Below are 24,364 nucleotides of genomic sequence, written 5' to 3'. Positions count from 1 at the left end.
CTAGTGAATACTCGCATCTTCAGGGTAATATGTCACTGTTGACTATCCATATGTTTTGTTGGGTGGACAGGAGCTTTTTGTGATGCATCTTGAGTTTGTGCAGGATGTCTACTGACGAGAAGCAAGATGTGCAAGATCACTCTAAGTGAGACAAGCTGAGAAGTGAAACGGAAGGACTTGTGGTCAGCCTTGCATGTTGAAATATATATCATGTTTTACTACTGGTCTTGACATGTTCTGTTTATATATAACATGTGAAGTCTATTTTAAACTGATGGTGTGGTTTTTCACTGACGGTGCGGTATTTCTCAACTGAAATGTTCACTTTGCATCAAAGTGCAGCTCCCCACCGCCATCCCATCCCAATCAGCAACTGATGTAAAAGTTCATCTTGACATTTTATATCCAAACTGGGGCTCATTTACTTAACTATCCTTAGATTTTACAAGATGGCTGAATATCCTCAGTTAACAGTCACTTTTGTATGCACTTAAATATTTGCTGATTGTTCCTGATTTGAATGTGGGTGGCAGCAAGTGAGGTAATTGCAGTAAGGATGGTTTCCCTTTGTTGATTTGATATTGAGTTAGCACAGTGTTGCAACAAGACTATGCTAGTTTGTATTTCAGATTGTTTCTTCTGTGCTGCAACTGATTGCTCAGTCTCTGACTCAATACTTTATCTTCTCTAAGATTCTCTGGAACTCCTCTCTCCCACTCTATTGCTTCTCCATATCAGTGGCTTCCTCCACGCTTCTTTCAACCCTGTCCACTGTCTCATGATTCTACTTTACATTCATCTCATTTCTTGGGCTGGGGATCTTCACTACACAACCTTCATTTCCTTCAGTGCTTTGGTTGAGTTACTATATTTTTGTCTTCTCTATCCTGCAGTGAAAATCTTTCATTGTCTCTCTCTGCGTATTCCATCCTGTATGCTGTTTGTGCTGCCTGTTGAATAGTGAAATAATGATTCAGCAATTAATCCAACTGAACTATGGTAATCAGTACCTTCCCCACCCTTCCCTCTATGTTTCTAAAAACACAAACTCTGGAATTTTTCAATTCAAGCTTGGTATTGCTGAACTTATATTTACTTCATCTTTCAACATTATTCACTATATACCTTGGTTGTTGCCTATATAATCATCATTTTAAAAAGTAAGTTTATTAACTTGCTATTCTGTAAGTAAATCACTGGTTAATTGGAATGCCTACTTTGGTTTGCCTGTTTGTTTTTCACGTCCTCCTCTCCAAAAAAGTATAGTTGGGATGTTTTCTGCATGAATATCTTGTTATAGATCATAACTCCAGGAATGGACAATCATCCACCACAGACCAAACAACAATAATGGCACCTTCTTTAATGGAAGAAAAACATCCTAAGATGTTTCACAGTGGCATCATCAAAAAGTGAACATCTAGCCATAGAAGCTGTTAGGTGGGCGACCAAGGACTTAATCAAAGAGCTGGGTTTTAAGGAAGCTCCTAAAGAAGGAGAGAGTGAGATGGAAAGGCATAGTGTTTCAAGGAAGGAGATCCAGAGTATGGGGTCTAGTCAGCTGAAGCATGATCACCAATACAGGTGTGAAGAGAAGGGGGTTGCTTGAGAGGCCAGAGATGCTGGAACGGAGAGTCAGCTGGTTAGTAATTTGGTGGGAATAGGATCAAAGGAAAAAGAAGTCTTGTAAATGAGATGAACTTGGAGAAGTAATGAAGGGAGATGGAGCAAATTTAAAGTTGAGTTCAGGGTGAGGATGGCATAGATTTGATAGATGGGAAAAGGGAGAATCAATCGAGGCAGCTGAATAGATGATCTTCTTAAAGCCAAGCCTACAAGCTCCTTGTACTTTTTTGGAGGTGAGGGTGAAATGAGAAGGCAGAGATGGTTTTTTTTTAGATGTATTGGGCCAGATTTTTACTGTGAGCTGTGCCATTCGTTCAGTCTTTCAATTGCCAAGAGACTTGCTATCTGGTTTTGTAAGGCAAGTTGCCATCAGTGGGACATCCAAATAGTGTGGTGCCATCTTGCAGAGTTTCTGTATCCTCTCTGAGAAGGGCAAACCACTGTATCTCCTTAACCAGTCAAATTGAAAAATGGCTAATAAGCAGTCCAGAGTTTAAACCAGGAAGTGTTAGAATAGGAAATTCAATGTCAAATGGGAAACAAAGAAAATATTTTTTAAAAATTGTTATAGGTGATGGATTAAGACTCCAGATTTGTAAAAGTTCATTTTCAATGCCATCGAGGTTGTTTGTTAGTAATTAAGACTTACCATGTCATTAAAACTACGCTCATTAATTTAGCTTTCTGTGACGAGTTTAGTTCATGTAAACACACTCAGTACAGGAACTTCACATTGTTCAAAACACTTGGATGGGGAGCCATACAGTGAGGTGCCCTTCTTGTACAGCTTATGGTTGAGCAGTGTATTATGACGAGCAGCTTCTAGATTTTTGTGTTTAACTGTGTATTTGCACTCACCGAAAACTGCTGACTACTTGCGTATAAATGACGGTGAAAGCTGTTAGCCTTGCTGCTATTTTCACAGTGAGATCCTGCCCATTCTAATGGAGAAAAGAAGTAGTGGATTACCTTGCACACAGGTCAGGGAGGCCCCAATCATCATGATTGGTATGGCCCAGCTAGATCTGGTGATGGGTGGCGAAACTGGTTTGTCTCTTGTGCTTTCAGCGAGATTAGACAGGATTCTTACCTGCTTTCCCAAGTCTTGTTTGTGAGACAGTGCAGATTGGTTTCCTTCTACTGATTTCTGCTCCTTTTGAATGTATCACTACATTTGCAAGTACAGTGTTTAACCAGGGACATGTAGGAGAGGATTGCAGTTTATTAGGGATGCATTCTGATGAAAAGCTTTCTGAGGGATTAAGTGGAGACTGTTTATAATGCCATTTAAGGAACCCTGATTAGCACAGAAGGTTAGACTTTACTTCTGTTGAAGCTGAGGATAAATGGAAAACTATTTAGTAAATATGCAAAGAAATATATGTTCAAAATGAAAATAAAGGCAAGCTAAAAATGAGCAGATCCAAAATGGACGAAAAAAGAAACTGAAGTGGAAATAAGGAAAGAGCCCTTGAAAAAGAAGAGCATTTAGGAATAATATCGTGAAACCATTTTAAAAAATGCTCGAGGATGCAAGGTGGGCCCAAAAGATAAACATAGCAAAGATATTTAAGCACATTGAATCATTTTCCAGTTATAACCATGTTTAAGAAAGAAGTTAGAATGCTGAAGCATTTAGTCAAGAAATAGCAGAATAATTGAAGATGATAGAAATAGTTTACTTACTGACTATTTGTTGAAGCCTAAAATAGTAACTCTGTTCCAATTGTATGTCTTTTTATTTGGGTATAGTTCTGTAATATAATGGGAAGCATCTTAGTGCCAGTAGATGGCGCTTAGTGCTGCTTAACAAGTGATTAATAAGCTCACCAGCAAATCTTGTGAACTAGGTATATAAAATTAGACTGCAGTTGTAATTTACTAATTGCCTGATCAGCATGAACAAACTAAAGGGGTAAAAAGTCAAAGACTAATTGCGTTAAAATTTGTATCTTCTCCAAAGTATTGGCGTGGGTTTTCTGTTGCAAACTACCACTTTGAAACTTTGCTGTGATTATTAATACAGCATTCCAGTATGATAGCAGGCCATGCTGTGTTTATATGAAAAATAAAATTTACCACCTTCTACAGGGAGGGTAGGCAAATAGGATGCAGTTAGGTGTTTTTTTTTGCTACTGATGCATACCAGGTCGGAGAGCTTCCTGAAATTCTAAATGCTTTGCTGGAAAAGACTAAGTTGCTAACTTACAAGATACCACAGCACCTAAAGAGGACCCACGATAATTTAATTTTGCATATTTGACTTCTGAATCAGCAGCACCAACCAATCCTCATTTAATTAAGGAGTTGAGGATCTCTATGGTTTTACAAATTATCATTTTACGTATTCATTTATCTAATCTGGCATAGGAAAATTACAAAGGAAATATATGACAACTTGGCTTCAACTGATTTTCTTGGGCAACAAAATGTTCTTTAAAATTCAGATGAGATATTCAAAACTGTGCAATACTTGGTTGTGGCTTGATCAATAATACAGTTACAACATCAAATCTTTGCTTTGTGGTAAATGTACATATGGGATAGGGAGATGCCTTTCTGTGACATGGGAAAAGGGAAGATCATCGGAATAACTGTTTTTAAAGGTGTTCCATCACCACCCCTGGTCGGCCAATGTTTACTTTTGCTCAATATGGAAAATGAAAACTGCCCTACAGGTTTACAGGTAAACTCTGGAATTGACCAGAAATGATGCGTTATTTAGTGAATATAACATATTTTGTGCTCAGTGTATGTACTAGTTTCACAGTTAAGTGAAAATTTAGCCGTTGGTAGTAACTTTTTTTAAAGTGACATTTGAAGAAGAATAGTACTGTATGATTGAAGGAATCAGGCAACTGTGTAGTAATATATAACAGTTTGAATTGTGCAATTATCAAGACTACACACTATCTGAACATCTCCACACTGATATAACTGAAAAGGGGTATTGAACATTAGAAAGTGGTAAATCTCATTCCATCCTTGTGCTGACAGAGAAACTTTCTCACTACACCAGATAGAACAAAATAGCCATTACATTTTTAAAACTTAAATTTTGCAGCTTTTATTATTCCATTTAAATTAGCATTTAAATAGTAGAGTGAGTTTATTTCTAGCATTAGAAAAACTCATCTCGTTACAATAGAGAGTATTGAAAGGGGGACTTATTATGGTTGGTTAACAGATGTTTGATTTGATTTGAATTTTTGTAGTTATTGAATGAAAACCTCCTATCTTTGGTTGTTAGGGTCCTAAATAAGATGAGCTTTAGAGCAGAATTGTCCAGGATATCTGACAAATCTGATTCTGGCCTCAAGGTAGCTTGTGGGAAATATAAAACTTAAATTAATGGAATAAAGTGCTCTTCAATACAATGAGCTTGGGTATGAGAACATTACTGAGGCAGAGTAGAGTGAGCTTTCTTTTATATCTGACTGTGGTTTACTTTACCTTTTAAGCTAGGTTTCAAAAATTGAAATTTTCCATTCATTGACACAGGCAACATTCATGTTGACATCTCATGTTCCATTGAAGCTATGGCTTTTGAGGACATTTGTATCTCTGCATTAAATTCTAACCTTATGCACCAGTACAAAAATCTACAATTCTGTATTTGTAAATTCATTTGTGTAAACATTAAAATGTTTCCAAATATTGCTGAGTTATTGCTGGGCAAAGGACTGTGTATTTATTGCATTTCTTAGCCACCATAAGCATAGAAATAGATATAAATTAGTTCTTAGATCAATAATAGTAATTGTTGAAACAGATTACTTTGAAATATGTTTATGATTTGCGATTTAAGCTTATTCTTAAAAGTATTGTTTCAATATTCCATGTTTCAGGAGCAGTAGATGTAGCACATCGCAGTCCAATTGCATGTTGGTTCAGTGGTATGCTTTGCTGCTTTGGTGGAGCAATTCTGGCATCTGTGCTTCTAGGTGAACCTCCCATTGAACCTTTCACAAACAACAGAAATATAATACTGGCTTCCGTAATTTGGTAAGTATGGAAAAGAAACGTATAATGACTATTAGTGGCTTTCAACATTTAAAAATAAGGAAGCTATCTCATCAGTGCTGGTTTTCTGAAAGAATTGCCTTTTAGTTCCTATTATTCATTATTTTAATATTGCTGAAAAGAGAGACACATTGCTGAAACTTTATACCTTGCACTTATCAGGACAACTGCAAGGATGCCAAATTTTAAACAATCATTACAATTTATACCACAGGAGAAAAGGGGTACTGATTGGTTGGCAAATCGACTCTGATTGGCTGAGGTATTGCATTTAGAAAGCATATAGGTTGCACAAGCTTCCAGGTATTTCAAAAATGGTGTAAGGCTTGAACATATTCCTTTTGTGTACAGAGAATGGGTTCCCTGCATACAATATCTATGTCCCTTCTAGCAAGCGTAAATGAGCCACATTATGAGCTCAACTAATTATCTTAAATTGGTTGTTCATGTTGCTACTAGTGCACTTAGGATTGTTCAGCAAGTGCTGCCCAATCGTGGAATCACATCTAACAGTAGATGTTTTGTTTTTGATTTTGCAAGCATGGGCTGATTGAGTGCGACCTGTATTCTGCCTATTACAAACAACCAGAGGAACATGTTTGATTCTGCCATCAGTCCAAAAGGATGTTCTGCTCACCACACAATTGAGTAACGTGTCTGGTATGTAGGCCGTACGTCCCAAAGATTGGCTGCCCAAAGGGTGGTTACTGGGCGACGTGGGATATTTGCTGACTGATCTGGTGCACAATACGTGGACAGCATGCATACAATGAAATCCTTGCTGCCACATGAAATGTGATAGAGGAAGCCATTGGCATGCTGAAACAATGTTTTCACAGCCTGTACCATTCTAGAGAAACCCTGCAGTACTTAGCAGAGCGGGTGTCAGGGTTCATGGTGGTATCCTGTGGAACCTGGCCATTATGATGGGACAGCCCATGTGAGTAACTGACAAACAGGAGTGAGAGGTAGGAGAAGAGGAAGGGAGAAAGCAATCTAGACATGCCCTTACTGGCTAGGTTGTGAAGAACGCATTACACATGTGTAATATCGGTAACTGCAACCCCAATTTCTGCATTCACCAACAATTCACACCTTACCTTCCCTCTGTTATTAACCATCACATTGTTTGTTTGGCCACAATACAAAAACAAAATAAATACTCCAATCCAAATTTATAAATGAAATCATACCATGTCCTACATTAAAAATAAACTAATCACCTTTTGCATTCCCTTAGTGCCTAACTTCTGTGTGTCTTTGCCTGCTCTAGTGCTCTTACACAATGCTACCCCGATGGCTACTGAATGACTGGTGGAAGGCTGTCGACTTTAAATAGAGGAAAATGCCGATGGCCTTGTAGGACGACCTCGAGCAGCTAGATCTAGAAGGCCCAACTGCACTCCTCCATCTCTGCATGAGCAGGCTAGACTGGTGGCTGAGCAACACCAGCAAGGGCATTGATAGCATGATAGGGTTGGAGGGGGATGAATGCTGTCTTCCTGAGAGAGGACAGCAAGTTCCTGCTCCATGGAACCACTGACACTCTATACCACTAATTCTAGTAATATGTTAGAGAGCAGATTGCAATGATACCCTGCAAGCTGCTGTGCGCACTATAATCCACAGCCATGATGGCGGCTGGCTGAGCTTGCATGGTAGCAAGCTAAATGACAGCAGTCTCAGCTTCCACTACATCACTCAAACTTTGGGTGATTGATGATTGTGCTGCAATGCAAGCAACTGAAATGGAAGCTGCTACATTATCCATCTGACGCTGCGTCATGGTTGGGTCAGTTGAGTGTGTGAATGGAATTGAACATGACCTCAGTGTTGGAAGGGATAGGTCCAGGCTCTGTGCAAAGCCCTGTGCCAATAAGGTGCTGGATTCCTCCACACTTTGACATTGACCACCGTCTTTCTTAGAAGCTTCCCAGTGCACCAAACATTTTGTGCATATCCATCAGTGTTCTCCTGTAGGCTGCTGCATTGAAATTCTCACCTGAATCCTCTGCAGCAGAGCTTGTGTGCAACCTCGCCTTCTGGTGAGCTGACACTTGTGCAATCCTTGTCATCAGCCCCACCCACCGGCTCCAGCCCACTTGTGTCTGGTGTCTCACCATGTGCACATCCTGCATCCGTGTATAAGTTATGTGCAATATCTGAGATGGTGGTCCTATGGACTGAGATCGGAGGAGTGCGCAGTCAATTCTAGCCCCATTTCTCCACAGGTCGTAACAATAGTTTAAATGTCTAAATCACCCACAAAACTGGTCAATTGTTTACCTTTGATACTGTTATTCCCAGCATAAAAAAACTCTAACCAGACTTCTTTCAGTAAACACAAAAAAAATTGATTTATTATAAAACAAATTTCTTTTAAAAACAAGTTATAAAACCGGTTAACGTACAAGTTGTCGTTTAGAAGTGTAATGATTTTCTCCTTTTTTAACAAAAACACAGATATTCGAACCCCCATACACTTTCTCGTAAACACAAAGCAGGACAAAACATAGTGTCCTGCAGAGGCTGGTGTATGGGAATGTTTCTTCTAAAAGGATACAATTTGAAGAGATCTCAGCAGTGTTGATCTAACAGAATTCTGGTCTTGATAGATCTGGGAGTTCTTTCAGACAGGCTTTTGGCGAAATTGTTCTTGAATTTTTACTTTTACTTATCACAACTTTGCAGACTTTCATTAAAAACAAATGTTATCCTGATGAGACATTTCTGAAAGTTTAACTCGCTCTAGACTGCACGTAACACAAGGTGGGGCAGAGATAGTGAAAGGGAGGGTCATCTTGTAGCCTGCTTCTAAGGTACACTCTCTTTCTGACTGAGTTAAAGAATCAAATGTTCGGAGAATACTTCTCTCAGACCATGTGTTTTTAACCACTCAGCAAGAGTCTTTAGCCTGGCAACAGCAGTTCTTTCTTAACTTAGATATACAAAGTATCTCTTCCCTCTGCAGGTGTTCCCGCTGGACATCTGTCTTGACCTGTGGTTTCTTGAGGAATGGCACATTAATCTTGTAGGCTTTTAAAAATAACTCCGGAGGGAGAATGTCCAAAATTCAACGTCCTTCAAATTTTCTGAAAACGGGTTCCTCACAGTGGCTGTGCATGTGAAATTGAGTGATGGTGTGACTTCATCACTGTTATCTTGGTGTTCTTGCACTGCTTGGCCAAGTGGCAGTTCTTGGGTATCTGAAAGGAGAAAGAGACAAGGGAATGGAAGTGAGCGGAGCATGCTTACATTGTCTGCAGCTTGTAAGTCAGAGTGAGTCTGGGAAGGGGATTTAGTTACTAGGATACATCTTCAATAGTTTCAGCCCTACTGCTGACCACTGCCCCCTTCAGCCACATGACTGGTTAGGTGCTGTCGCTCTGGTTGTGTGCTATTGCAAGAGAAGGAGACATGTGTCAGTGAGTATGATGCATTATGAGTGATGTGGCTGTCATGGTTGAATAGTTGGCAGTGTGTGTGCAAGCTTTTGAAATGTAGGTGCGAGGCTTGCTGCAGTGCTAAATGAATGAAGGTGAGGTAAAGAATTTGCATGTATAGGCATGAAGTCTGATGGATAGAGGTTATTGGTAAGTGAGTGATGGGGATATGGTTTCTGGGGTTAGTGCTTGCAATTGGTAGGATGTGGCATTTGAAGATGCATTCACTAACTTTTACCACTTGCATGAGGTTATTGAACTTCTTGTGATGTTGCATCCAGATTCTCAGGGCATAGCAGGATGAGATGCCACAACTCCACCACTGTCTGGAGAGTTTAATTACAGTGCGACAATTTCTATTATAACTTTGGGCATGGAAGCTTATAGCGGGGAAAAAAATTGAAACGGAAAATATTTGCATATGTAATATTTTAGAGTTTTGTATGTATTCTTCTCAAAATTTATTAACTCTCAGTTCCACAATACAACTGCTACATCTACTAATTTATTTTCCTTCTGAAATCTACAACAGTTGGCTTCACCATGCTTCCTATTTTTGTGTCAGTTTTAAGTTTTGATATTGTAGCACATACCTCAGTCCAGAAAGTATCTGCTCACCACTACTGTTTCTTGTCATCTAAACCAAATTCCTATGCAGTCTCATTAATACTGTGCACCTTAATGTTGTCAACAAGCATCCCATGTGCAACCTTAGCAACTTTTATTAAAGAAAACCTTTCAGTATATGTTTTGAGTTTGTCTTGGATATCTTCTTGGATTCGGTGGTATGAGTTGCTCCCTTAAATGGACTGAGCATCTGGAGCTGACTCACACTGAGAACTTTTCATTCTTCTTGCACGACCTCCATATTTAAGGATGATTAAAAGATTATAGCCATAGGCTTTTCTATTTCCTCTTTGGCTACCCCTGGAATTTGTTGGCTTATTTCCTGCATTTAATGAGGGGTACCTGCAGCATTAAATAGATTCCTGAGGAGTGTGCAGTGAGTGAGATCGCACTGGACTTTGTTCCTTTTAAGGGATGATTTTGCCTATTGCTTAACTGTTATTTTGGTAGCATAGTTTTTTTTTAATAGTGTACATGCGATTTCCTTGACCTCCTCTAAGGTCAAATTTTGAATTTGTTTATTGTGCGAGAAAGGGCCTTTTTTAAAAAAAAAATGTATTTAGCTATTATGTTAAATGGAACCATAGGCTGGTTTTACATTCCCAAATCAAGTGTGCTGCCCCCACCCTCCCAGTCTCCACCCTGATGAAAAGTTTGGTGTGATGACGTTGGGTCAGCAATATGATGCCACCACACCGGTCTCCCAAATATGGAGGCCAAGCGGGTGCTGAAATTGGCAGCTTACCAGCTATTTTCAAATCAATATTTAACAAGCTGTTATTATGAATCTTATTGATAACCCAATCGCCTGCAATTTTTTGTTGCCCGCTGCATTTTTCAGGCATTGGATGAGCAAAATGTTGGGAGTCTTTTACAGCAGCTGTAACGAGGCAGCAGAAGGACGGTAGAAAATGCCTGTCACTGGGACCATGGTCGAATATACCAGCAGATTCTGCTGGGAAAGCTGGCAGCGTCTGTATGATTTTTACTTAGTTTTTTTTAATCATCTTTGAACCTTCAGTACAAAATTAAGACCGATTCAGAGAGTATGAGGCCTTTACAATTCTATTCATTTTACTACGACCGACTTCCTGTTTGCAGCAGTACTGCTCTGCCGCACGATGTTGCGGCCTACAGTGCTGATTGGGTGTGGCGCCCTCCTTTGCTCCTCTAATTGGCCTCCTCCCTGCCAGACAGCCATTGATTGGCCAGCCAACACCTGATTGAACGAGCAGAGATGGCCAGGGCAGGGGCCACTCAGTTCCCATTCTGCTTTCCTCACCCCACCAAGAAACATAAAACCCAGCCCCGTGTCTTCATGGTTGCGGATGGGCACAGAGATGCTTGCACCTGAAGCTAGTCATTAGTACATGTCAGATGTTTATTGCTGCTATTGTTTGGCAGAGAGGAAACATTTAGAAAATTCTTTTTTTTTACCTGTTCAGCAGCCAGAAGTTAATTTGAAGAGTATTTGTACAATTCTTGTTTGGATGGATTCTCAACTTTTTACCAAACATTATAAATCTCTCTGATAAAGAGGAATGGTTTTCTGGTAAATACCATGAAATATAGCCGTTATCTTTCGCCTAAAAGATCCAGATGCATTCTTGGATGCTTGATTTCAGCATGCTATTTTTTTTAAACTTGAGCAGAAAATCAAACAATTTATCTGAATTGTTTAGAAACTGAATATATTGGTGGTTCCTTAATGTTATGACTATGCAATGGGGTAACTGACCTGTACACATCAGAAAGATCCAATTCAGGATACTACAATGTGCCTCGGCAGCAATTCTCCTGCTGTTTGCTACACTTGGAGGAAAGTGCACATGTCAAGTGGAGTAAAGTGCACGTGTGTCTTTTGAAATGCTCCCTTCTGTCAGATAACCTAGACTAACACATGACACTTGGTTCAGGTAACAAAGGGTCACTAGTTCTTGTGGATCAGCGCCCCAGCATGGACGACGCCCTGAAGTGGCGGGGGGGGCAAACAAATTGAACCAAAAAACCCTGAAATATGTAATCAGGTCTGAGTTTTGCAGTGAAGACATCTTCATTGGAGACACATTGTGCTGTGCTCATCCCTTTTTTATTTTTTCAATATTTTTAGGTATTTGATATTCTACTGTCCATACGACAAGTTCTACAAATGCTGCAATTTTTTGCCATCCAAGTTATTTATAGCCGGTATGAAAGAAGTGACAAGAGCCCGCAAAATTGTTGGCGGTGTAATAGATGCACACAGTCGCTACAGAAGTGGCTGGCTTGCCGTGATTGCTGTTGGATGGGCTAAAGGTAAGTGGGCTCTTTCATTCTTGGTTTCCATCACATGTCAGGTTTGAGCTTTTTTGTTTCTTTTTGGGTTTTCTTTTGCATTTCAGCTCTGAAAGCACTGATTCATATTGTGACAACTGTTCAATTGGCACCAGTGGCCTCCCCTACCCTGATAGGAATCAGGAGAAGGAACTCTGGCTACTTTTTATTTCTTTTATCTCTCCCTTTGCCTGCAAAGATCACCACCAACTGTGCTACCTGGAAATGCATAGTTGAGTAAGTCGTGGGGTGTGATTTAATTGCAAAAAAATTATGGTGGGTGATTTTTAATTGTCTCTGCCTTGTTGACTTAATTACCTGTTATTATCACTATCAGCACTTACCTCTGCGCACAATTTCAAATTGAATTTTTTTTGAAAAGAAAAACCTGTTTCCAGTTTATAGTGTGTACAAAATTTCTCTTTCTACAGGTGCTGGTTCTGGGCTGATAGCTAACTTTGAACAACTAGTGCGAGGTGTCTGGATACCTGAAAAAAATGAGTTGCTGAGAATGTCCTAGTACGTAGTGGTTTTAAAATTGCATTAAATTTGTTCTAAGCAGTTCTAAACTGAAGTAAAAATGAAAAATCCCTTCCAAATCACTTCAGATTCTTTGGCTGACTTTTATCAAGAAATTGCTTTGGATCTTATTGCCCTATTTCGTGTTTTTTTTTCCATAGTTGACTGTACTTAATGAAGCATCTGATAAAGATTGTGAACTGTCAGTAAAATTTTATTGGAAATCCATTACTTGTGGGATTTTAAAAAGAAAATTATAGTAATCTAAAGTAACTCACTGAAAAAGAATTTTTCTGAGAACCCTAAATTCATAGACAAGACCAATTAATGCCAAGATTGCAATAACAAAGATCTCTAACAACTACATTGCAAATTATTTATTTTCCCTCTGGTCTGTGGAAACTATATTAAATTCTTCCTCATTTTTCAATCTTTGCATACAAATGCAATGCCCTGTCCTCTAGCAATAAGAAAGCAGCATAAGACCCAAGACCTTTATTTTTTTTTTAAAAAGTGCCTTGAGTCTGATCTTTTCCCCTTTCTATATAAAGACATGAGTTTAGGCCACACATTTCTTTAATTGTTTTTCTTTGGCAGTGATTATGTTTCTAAATGTTCAAAAATGAGCTATTTGTTGCCTTCTTAGTTTCAGGTTAAAATCATTGAACTACATCTTTTTGCACCAATCTGGTGAAGCTGATCGTTTTTTTTCAAAGTTGCAAAGTTCTCGTTCTTTTTTATTTAAACATGTTGAGGACTTCCCATTATAACTTACCCAACCAGGTAGATTCCAGCTCTAAGCCTCTAAGCTATCAAACACTGCCCCACTGATCCCTTCTGTAAGCACTGTATTCCATTGTAACACCACTTTTGGAGCTGGTGAAACGCCACACAAGAGTCTAAAGTAACTTGGTTACTAGAAAATTACTCTGGGTGCAGGAATTTTAAAGGTTATTCCACTCCCTGATCTGACATTGAACATGGTTTTTGTAGAGCATGTTTTCTCATCTTGTGTTTCTTCCACTGAAAAGTATAACTTGGTTGATGAGCCGTTACTGTAAATTGGCATTTTGACAATTGAGACAACACTTCAGGTAAGAATTTTATTAAAAAGGGGTTAGAAAATTGTATAGGAGCATATAATGCATGTCGATGACAGACTTGGTGTGGAAGATTGGAGCTTATTTGATATTTTGGACTACAGTATAGAGGATTCCTGCTGACCTGGGGAAGCATGCATGTTTCTGCTAAACATTATTTTCTCATCTTGACAGCTAGGAACAACCGTTTTGGTGATGCTATATTCCAAGCTGCTCTAAAGATCCCATTCCTCAGAATCCTGCAGCCAATTTTTATGACTGATATAATCCTATTTCTATGTAGACATAAGCTCTTTGTTTTAATAAGAGTAAGAATGTTAATGATTTACTAAATCATCAACTTCATTCTTTGAAAGAAGTTGAGCAACCATTCACAAAGGGTCCTGCCTATCCTCTGCTTTTTCACCTTCTGACCCAGTGTAGCTTTGGGATGTTTTTGTTTATTGTGTTCTTGTGCAAATGCTACTTTCACTGGGTTAAGAGTGCACTCACAGCGCAAAGAGCGGGAATGACGATTAGATGCTCTCGTAACAAAATTCTTAAAGGGACTGGTCCCAGATGATATCTCTCTCCTTTGTTTCCCATCAATCCCCAGCTGTCAGTAATTCCCATTTGTAAGTGGGCACTGAAGCTCAACATAAGACTGAGGAAGATTGTGTCTATAGTCGGTAACCTTAAAGTGATAAATTGGGATTGTTGCACATGTGCTGCACACCAACCTCATCATTGCATGATACCACAATGTTACCATCATCCTTGTGCTAGGGAGGGGAAAGTTAGCTGGGGTTCTTGCTGCTACCAGAAAATGTACACTTGTGGATATTGGCAATGCCTGGTCAATGTTTGTGACTAGATTCTCAAAGAATAGTAGGGACCCATTCCCTGCGAACAAAAGGAATATGTTCAAGCCTTGTGCCTTTTTGGAATTACCCGAAAGCTTGGGGAGTCTATAGTTCCCCATTTATTTTCTCTATGACTATGCCACAGCCAATCAGAGTTGACTTGCCAGCCAGTCAGCACCCTTTTCTCCTGTAGTATAAATTGTTGTTATTGTTTGAAATTTGGCATTCTTGTGTTTATCCTGATGAGTGCAAGACTCAGCAACATGTCTCCCTTTTCAGCAATATTAAAGAATAATTTATTAATGCTTATGCTGGATATGCAGTCTAACTGAATTGGTCAACAGAAGAATTATCTCTGGGTTGTTCTCTTTGTCGAGTCATTCTGAAAGAGGTTTTACCTTCTTTTGATTGATACATATACTAATTATCCTGTTTCTGTTACAGTGGAACAAAGGTAACTCTGATAGGAGCTGTACTCTTTACTTTTCAACAGATGAATTATCTGCCTATTACCAGACACAACCTGATCTTTTTGTACACCATGTTTGTAGTTTCTACAGAGGTATGTAAATGTAATTAAACTTGTGATTTTGCTATAGTTGTGTAAATTTGTCTTTTGAAAAATAGATATGGAGTACTAGAACTGTAGATAATCCATTCTATTTAACTTGTGTGAGACCATTTAACACTTTTTTTTCTCTGCAACACTTGCAAGTTCATTGAGTCTGTATTGTTCTGTCTGACTTTATGTATTCTCTAACGTTTTTGGGGATATTTAATTGTGATGTCAGACAGGTGTTGAAATTTTTATTACACCTTTGGTACAGATGGTACCTGATGTATATAATAAATGCTGAATTTGTGTTTGCTTAAGTCTTCTATAGACCAGCAGTTATTTGGACCCTGAGTGCTGCATAAAAACTAGATTTGTCCCATGAATATCCCTACTTTATTTCATCTAAAATCGCAAGGTTCTTGAAAACTTGTCTTTAGAACGCTGAGCATTTTTGGATCTCTTACCAAGGCACCTATGGTTTGTTTTTTAGTTAGCTGATTGCTTTTTATATGTGATTCGGCAATTAGCAATTTCATTAGCAATGCTAGTGTTGAGAAGGTGAGAGTATTCATTTCGAAATTATTATGTTTCTGTTTCACATTTGTGCTTTCTTCTTCTCCCCAACAACACCCCCTCCCCCCGCCCCCCATTTCCCAAGCCTATGTCCTAGCACTTCTGGCACAGCATTTCCTAAATGAGCAACAACTTTTAAATAACCAAAGGAGTATTCAGTAGATCACACAATAAACTATAGTGCTGTGTAGTTTGTGTTGGTGAATTTGTCATCATAGAAAGTGCCCATGATCCAAATGGTATTGCATTTTGAGATTAAAGGAATACATGATAGTTTTAATTGTATGGCTGTTCAGGCAAAATAATGTCATGCCATTTTTATGATGGCAAACTGAAATGAACCTGGAGGTGTTGCATTTTGTACATTTGAAGCTTATTTGATCTTGTATGTGGAGTCCGTTTTTCAGACTTGGTGCACATGGTTCAGATGTAAGAAATGCTGGAATGACATGTCTGTTCAGAACTACTTCTTATAGCTATGCTCCCATGGTGAGGCATTGCCCCTCTCATACACTCTGTTTATTAGTGGCCTCCACTTTCAAATATCTGTTGAAAGTAAAGACAATGGTGTCAAAAAGGATTATTCCAAGCTGTAAGTGCTGTCCTCTACCTCTGCTACTGTAATGTGGTTGGTAATTTTCTGTTCCAATGCAATTGCTTTTGGGTTGCTGGGGGCTGCTCATGTATGTTTCCCTATAAATGCCTTGGTGCTTTGAAAGCACAAGAATAGAATGTAAGGGGAAAGTGGGAGATTTATTTTTTCCTCCTCCCGTTTGGTGTCTGCGGTTGAATTTTATTTGAAATGCTGCTGGGTGAAGATGAACGTTTTACTGAAGTTTCACCAGTGTTAAGTTTTTCCTAAAATTGATTTTTCCTTCTAAAGATAAGGGTAGGGGGGTGGTGAGGAGGAAAGAGTGAAATTTGCTGCCCTTTAAACAAATGACATCAAAGGACTTCTCTTGAAATTGGTGCAATTCCTATAACAATAAAACACCTAATTGAAACAAGCTGGAGATTCACCATTTATCAATGACAACAATGAGTATATTTTGATGTCACCATGATGTAACACTTTCTGCTTGGAATGTACTTTTCCTGTGCTCAAGCCTGTCTGGCAGACTTGTGGGAGGAAAGGGAGTGCTTGATTTAAGGGAAGGTTTGTAAGAAAAAAGCAAAAACTGCGGATGCTGGAAATCCAAAACAAAAACAAAAATACCTGGAAAAACTCAGCAGGTCTGGCAGCATCTGCGGAGAGGAACACTGTGTTTTCTGAATTTCATAAGGGACATTTTTTGAAAGTTCAAATTAAATTTCTGGTTGTTTGATTAGGAAACTTTTTTTTAAAAAAAATATTGCTATGTAATTTTCCAAAGAGGAAGCACATTCCTATGTCAAATCCATCAGAAATTCTACTTTGATTTGGAACTCTTGGTCCTTGAATATTGAAAGGATAAGGGATCAAAACTGGACCCTCCAGCTCAGATGTGTTTTCCTGTTAGCTTCAACAAATCCATGCAGAACAAAAAATGAAATGCTTCAGTGGGATACACTGCGCTCTGATCTAGTTTCTCGACTATTCTTTCTGCTGCTTTTCATGTACTGCTCCAAATGCAAACTCTAGAATACATGATGTGATCTTCTATGAAGGTGTTCTAAAGACTAGAAGCTCTGCATTGATGTTGTTTATAGTGGTTTGGAAGTTGTGTGCTTGTATTGGTGGGGGTGCACATTTCTGCTGTAAAGACTGGAAAGGGTGATATGTTCAGACACACTAAACCAAGTGCTTTGATTTCATTGAAACCTGATGTTTTCCTTACCCAGTATGGATACATTTGATCCTTTAACATATACTAGTTTTATGTTATTTGCAAGACTCATGAAGGGTGGTTCAGGTAATTTTCTTTTTTTTTTGTCAGTGATTTTTGTGATTGCTTATTCATTGCTAACTAAACATTCATGAAAACTATGTTTAACTGAAAGGTTAAGCACTATTCTGCCAGCCTTCAATACATACATTCCTTGTGTGTTTTCTGGTCTTTTGCTGTGTTTTGAATGACTTCATTTATGTGACTTAAATGAAGAGTTTTTGAATGATTTATTAAATCTGGTTGAGCACTGTCAATAAAAACCCAGTGCTGTAAGAGTGCTTCTCAGCTAACAGTGTAGTGGCGTTTAACACTCGTGTAAGCTGGCAGTATAAACAGTTGATCAGTAAATTCTGTCATTCTTAACATTTAAGCATTACTTTTTTTTTTGCCTCCCCATCATTTTTAGGGCATCTACAACATTTAAGAACTTTTGCACTTTTCATATTCAGTTTGCCTCTTATAAAACCTTTTTATTTGAAGAATTTGCCATTAATACTGTACTGTATTTATTTTGATCAGCTCTGCGACCTCAACACTAAAATAATAACTTTTTGGATTTGTTTTGGAGACTTTATTTACCAGGCTAAGATACATTTTAAAGCTGCTAATTTTGAGTTACATGAACATGTATACTTTTTTAAGTTGCCATGCTGTTTTTATTTGTGTTCTTTTGGCATCGCTCAGGCTGCTCTGCTCTATACAATTTGGCAAATGTATTATTTTGTATTTTAGGTTGCAATGGTGCTCTTTAACATTCATCATTCCCCTTTTGCACCTATGGAAGTTGCTTTGTACCATATGGCATTTAGTTGGCAGTCCACTTCCACTGAACCAAATTTTAAAACAGAAGCTTCTGATAAAGGGGAAGCCCCGGGCACACAGTGCCCTGCCTCCTTGGGTGCAACTCCTGAAGAAAGTGAAAGTATCAAAAAGAGGAGGACAAAGAAGGCCGAATAAGATACTCGTCAAGAATTGCGGGATCCACAAAGTTATCTTTCTGTTGCAGTGAAAGCTTTTGGGTGAGGTTTGGAATCGAGAAACTTGCAGCTCAAATAGTCACCTGCACAAAATATGTACCGAGGTGCCACTGAAAAGCCCTGCAGAGTTCAAGTAGACATAAAACAGACTAAAGTTATTGGAATAACATATTGACTGTTGTTAGCGCTGGTTTTATTTTTTACAATGTTACTGTGGGTTTAAGTGGGAAGTACTTTTGAAGCCTTTAGTGTAAAGAAAAAGTTGCTGTAATTTAGTATTTACAAGATTAAACTATTGTTTCAAAAATTTATGGTGAATTTCTGGAAATCCTATGTAATTATTCCTGTTCTTAAATCTTCTAAGTGCCAGAAAATATTGAAATTGTACAGTCCACAAAATGCAATGCTTCTTAAGCGATGAATAGCTAAATGATTGGGAAAACAAACTTTTTTAAACTCCAGTAATAAAGTGGCAGCCTAGTCCCAACTCTGAGGCCTGAATTTGAGAACCGGTTCTGACATTCTAGATTCCTGTTGGCAGTCTGAACTAGATTGCTGGTGAAAGAAGGCAATACAGCTGGGGTTGACATTGCTGCATCACCTCTTCCGGATATTTTATTAACTAGAATATTGGGAGAGGTACTGTTCCTGCTGCTGACTGGTGAATGTGAAGGGAGGGTGGTGGTGGTGGTGGGGCGGTGGGGAGTGGGTAACTTCAGACAGGTACTGACTTATTTACTAATACTTTCCTATTCAGGTTATGTATTCATATTTAAGCAATATTTTTTATATGCTGTTCTTCCTGCTGTCAGCGGTTTGTTCATTTGATATCCAAAGTGGACTGTCAGCCATTGCAGTCCTGTTGATTCATGACCTTATCCTTCCTTCCTTAATTAATTTGGAAAGAAACAAAATAATTTTATGCATAACATTTACAGTGTAGTCAAATGGGCTTTTCCACACTGATTTTCTAATAGAGGATCTATTTTTGATCTTGTATGTTTGTGTACCGAAAACTTGGGAATTTGCTCGAGAGGTTAAAGTGTAAATTGCATCGAATATGAAATGGTTTTCTTTTGTTCCCATAGAATTTGGCCTTTTTCACTTAACACTGATGCTGATTAAACATGTACTTTTTTGTGGCACATTTCTTTCTTGGTTTGCTGTTTAAAGGTGTACCTTTTACAAATGTTTTGTGAACGTGTGGTTGTGTATTTGCAAAAAAAAACAATGATAGCAAAATGAGGTAGACAAAAATTACTTTAGTGTATTTTCAGGTAGATTTCTGGAAAAGTTCCATCCTAAACTATGATGCAAGAGAATATTTGAATTTATTCTCAGTGCTTGATTTATATATTCCAATGTGAAATAATACCGAATGGTTGCTTGCTCTACATCAGAATCCAGAATGGGCTTTAAGCCACGTGCTACCAGGGGTCACCTCTTGCCTAAATAAGCAAGATATTAACTGAATGATAGTTTGGACAATCTCTGGTACACATTGGAGTGGGGGAACTGTTGGAAAGTACTATCACCATTCTATACACACCTGGTCAATAATTTGATCACTTTTATAAATTCTGGGTTAATAGTGACTTGAATGTAACAATTTTCTTTGATCCATGTGCACTAATTTTAAAATATGTGCATTTTGATAAGCAAATAAAGTTCAACTTTCCTTTCCCTAGTGTTGTTCAGTCATTCGAGATGCTACTGTCTCACGCTCGCTGTTTTGTCTCGCGCTTGTGTGGTAAATTTGCACTCATTGTACTAGTGATACTGAAATTGAGGAACATAGGAAATAGGAGTAGGCCATTCAGTCCCTCATGCCTGCTCAGTCAGCTAGATCATGGTTGAACTTGTTCCTCCGCGCCATTTTCCTGCACCATCCCCATATCCCTGAATGTTTTGAATAACTAGAAACCTATCCCTATCTGTCTTGAACATACTCAGCGACTGAGCTTCTACAGCCCTCTGGGGTAGAGAATCTAATACAGACCAGAAATTAGTAAAACTTTCCTTTCAGTGCCTGCCTGCATAAAGCAGTATTAGTTTATCCTGGCAGAAGTAAGCTGCAAAGGGAATTTTACTTGAAAACTTTTGGAGCGATTTGAATTTTACCTTCACCCTGTCTTAATCTGGCATTCCCTGGATACCAAAATTTTCCTGCCTGCTGCAAAGGCAGAATTATGAGTTTCCTTACTGGAAGAAGATCTGTAGGGAACAACAGCATGTCCACCTTCATTTTGGGAATTGTAACCCACCCTCTCTTCATGACTTTGCAGACCCTAGGGCCTGGCCAAAGGTTAAAGTGACAAGGAAGCCTTTGTACCACCTTTTTACAGCACACCTGTATCCCATCTCGAATATAGACAGGGCTTTGTTAGTGGTAGTCAAAGGACCAACAGATCTCATTTTGATTGCTACTCTGGCTCCTTCCTGGCCATAGTTGGGAACCCCTGCAATATTAATAATTATGCATTCTGTTCCTACACTCATCGGGTCATTGGTTGCTTCACAAAACGGCATTTCATTCATTTTTGGTGTGACTACACTAGTAGTGTGACAATTATGTAAAGTAGCTGGTTTCACTGAAGTACAAGGAGCTATGGGTGGTATATGAGTTCAATCTGCAAACTGTGAGCTCTCTTAACCAGAGGGGATTCCAATTCCTCAAGTAGCAATGTGCTCTTTGGCTGAATGTGGTACATCTAGCTGCTTGTATGACCATTAAGAGAACAGTTGGGGAATTTAAGTGTTGCTTCAGATGTCTAGATTGGCCTCGTCTGGGGGGGTGGGGGGTGCACTGTGCTACCCTCCAGAATGGGTTTGACATACATTGAAGCTTGCTATGTATTGCACAACTTTAATCCCTAAAATCAAGGAAGCACCAAAGGAGGAGAGCAAGCTTTAGCTGGCAGAAGGGCACTAGAACACATCAGGAGTAACAACAGGAGTTGGAGGAAGCAACAGTCCCAGGTGCCTGGAATTGTGCTACAATCAGGTGAGGATGGGTAGAGTGGCTCACCTCTTTCCCACCCCTTGTTTGACCAACTGTTTTTTAAGCATAAGCTTGCCAATTCAGTGAATGTTTACGGTCACAGCATGTAAACAATTAAAGGACATGCATGTACAGGTATCCTTGAGCTTTTAAAAAGTAAAGACGATAATATTTATTGTACTTGACCCGGTCTAAGTAAAATAATAAAAACACTCCAGCTTTCATGCACTCAGGTTCTCTCGCACACACAAATAGGTTACAAAGTGGGAGGATAGATTGTGATATTTTAAAGTCCAATAAAAATTAAAGTCATGCGGATCTTGTAGGTTGATGACTTGGATGGGTGCAGGCTGGGCTCGGTGGCCCCTTGGGTTCAGCGTTGAGGCAGTTTAAATGTTGATGGTTGATTTAGCTTTTCCTCCGGAGACAGCAGCTGCTGGGTTGATTTTTTTTTTAAACCTCTGCCTGTGGCATGTGGAGGGTCAAACAGCAGACAAGGTTGGAGCTTGCAAGATGGTGGAGAAAGAAGATAGGGGGCGGAATTTTCCCAGAATTGCACTAAGTGCGGTAGCGGGCAGGTAAAATGGAGTCCTCCCTGCCGACGAAAATGGTGGGTTCTCACGCCGTACCTTCCCGAGCTCACCTTGTTATTTATGCATTCCCGGGAAACACGCTATTTTCATGGCAGGTGGGTTCTCATTCGCCCGCTCCCCATACCACTGCTGTTGCATCACGCCAGCCGCCATCCTTAAAAGGCAGCTGTGAGCAAAACGCTCATTGCCACCAGCTCACCACCATTGTCTGGGAGACATGGCCAGCAAAGGCAAAAAGACTGCAGCCCCCCAATTCAACGATGGGTCCCTTGAGTGACTGCTGGATGATGTGGAGGCTGGACAGGATTTGCTCTACCCCCACTCTGGCTGCAGGATGGGTAGCTATGTCACCAACCGGGCTTGGGAGATGGTGGTCAGCGTGAATGCCTTGCAGAGGAGGACAGCCACCCAGTGCTGCAAAAGGATGAATGATCTCCTCCGTTCCGCCAGAGTAAGTCATTCTTTTCATCACTCCCAAATCTCTCACTCAAACCCATCACACATACACAGGGCCTTCACACTGCCAGTGCAAGGGACATCACCATTCACTCTTTCACACACACCATCATTGTCCCCTTCCTGTCCATGGGACCACTCACTACCCATAGGCTAGATATACTTATCATCTGGCCCGGCAGGAGTCCTGATACACTCTCCACATCTCTATCCATGCAGGACAAACTGTCTCACAAGAGGGAAAGGTCGCAGACAGGTGGAGGGATGTCGGAAATCAAAGTTGTAACAGAATTCAAAAACAGAGCCATCCAGCTGGCCGGCGAGGATCTGGTCCGGTTCTGTGTTGACGGTGAGGTCGGCGCTGCTCTACTAAGTGAGGATCCAGCAGTGCAACATCCATCAGACAACCATGCTGTGAGTGATGTGTCCTCTTTCACAGGACACTGCCATGCACTAATTATCTCCCCTTGCTTTCACAAGTACATCTCCCAAACAGCCAACAGAGTCCATGACCCAGGGGCTCCAATCAAGCCACGAAGAAACCTCTGAAGAGGAATCTCTGGCACCCTCCCTGAAGTCCCGTCACAGTGCTCACCCACACCCTCCACCAGCGCAGTCCAGTGGGACCTAGCTTTAGAGTAGCTTCGGGATCGCAATCTGGTGAGCACATTGCACCTTCTGATCCACAGCAGGCGGAGGCAGGGACTTCCCAGGTCCCCGGCACTCGGAGGACTGCTGGAGGCCAAAACGTTGCTGAGCCCGAGTCAAATGACGAGCTTCTGGACTTGGTCATGTCACAGTTGCTGGAGCTGCAAAGGCAAGTTAGGGAGCATCGGGAAGGGATGTCTGCTGCACTCCTCAGATTGCAAGGCACGATGGAGGAGTCCATCCGTCTTCAGGCTGAGGTGATAGCGCCGGCATTGCAACACACGGAGGTCAACACTAGCAGGATGGCAGCCGCGATGGAGACCTTGGTCCAGGATGTCACTCCTGCACTGCTGCGCGGCCTTAACTCTATCGCTGATGCCATAATTGGCCTCCAGCAGTCTGTATGCAAGAGGTGTGCTGGGCAGCTCAATCTCATTACAGCTACCCCTTCTGCTCATGGAGTCAGCCAGGGGCCCTCGGGCACCTATAGGGAGGAGGATCAGCAGGTGCACACTCCAGGGACATTCACTCATGTGACCCTGGGAGTGACTGGGACATCCGAATCCTACCTTCTGTGATCTCCGCAGATCCAGCTTCACAGGCCGAGGAGGGTGCCACTGCCACACAGCGGGACCCTGAAAGCAGGCCGGGGCTCACCAAGTCTCGGCCCTCCAGAGGACACCCGACAGAGTCATCACAGACAGGGCGTCGCAGTCAGCAAGCTGCCCCCACCTCTGTTGTGGATGTCCGGGGAGCGCCAAGACGTAGCGGCAGGGTTAGGAAAGTTAGGTAAAAGTAGTTGCAAAGCCTGGGTACGGGTGCTAATCACTTGTACATTCTGTTCACTATTGTCAATAAACTCCTAAGAATGTCGCCCTGCCTGTGGCTCCTTGTTCTGATGAGCAGTGTTCTTGTCACTCAAATGTGAAACCTTTCTGCAAAAGATAAAAGGCAGGTGTCTCAGTCCAGGGCCTCTTCCCTGTGCTCTGTGCAGCCTTCAGACCACAGTGATGGTCCAGCCTCTCACTCCCTGGAAACATTACTGATACCTGCACCTCGGCGGTGCTGGTCGTTGCTGCCAGAATGTAGTGGGCAGGCGCCACAGAGTTCTCACACTCTCTGTGTGCTCTCGGCACCTTTTAAGGTGGGGCTGGCCCCCATCACACCAGCATCTGCAACCAGTGATGCTGTACACCGGG

The 24,364-nt window shown here is 40.5% G+C and overlaps 1 protein-coding gene across 2 annotated transcripts in view; it reads left to right on the top strand.

Moving 5' to 3' along the window:
• Positions 1-20,150, top strand: part of tmem38b (transmembrane protein 38B) — a 29,637-nt gene extending 9,487 nt beyond the window's left edge. For both annotated transcript variants that reach the window (XM_078529870.1, XM_078529879.1), the window contains exons 2-6: positions 5,475-5,631; positions 11,830-12,014; positions 12,464-12,551; positions 14,938-15,055; positions 18,223-20,150. In XM_078529870.1, coding sequence (XP_078385996.1) covers positions 5,475-5,631; positions 11,830-12,014; positions 12,464-12,551; positions 14,938-15,055; positions 18,223-18,447 — 773 coding nt within the window. In that variant the 3' untranslated portion in view covers positions 18,448-20,150. The remainder of the gene's footprint in view (positions 1-5,474; positions 5,632-11,829; positions 12,015-12,463; positions 12,552-14,937; positions 15,056-18,222) is intronic.
• Positions 20,151-24,364: the final 4,214 nt, after the last annotated feature.

Source organism: Cetorhinus maximus, chromosome 2 (genome assembly GCF_964194155.1).
Source record: "Cetorhinus maximus chromosome 2, sCetMax3.hap1.1, whole genome shotgun sequence".
In the NCBI taxonomy this organism is placed as follows: Eukaryota; Metazoa; Chordata; class Chondrichthyes; order Lamniformes; family Cetorhinidae; genus Cetorhinus; species Cetorhinus maximus.
This window is presented reverse-complemented; position numbering and strand designations above follow the sequence as displayed.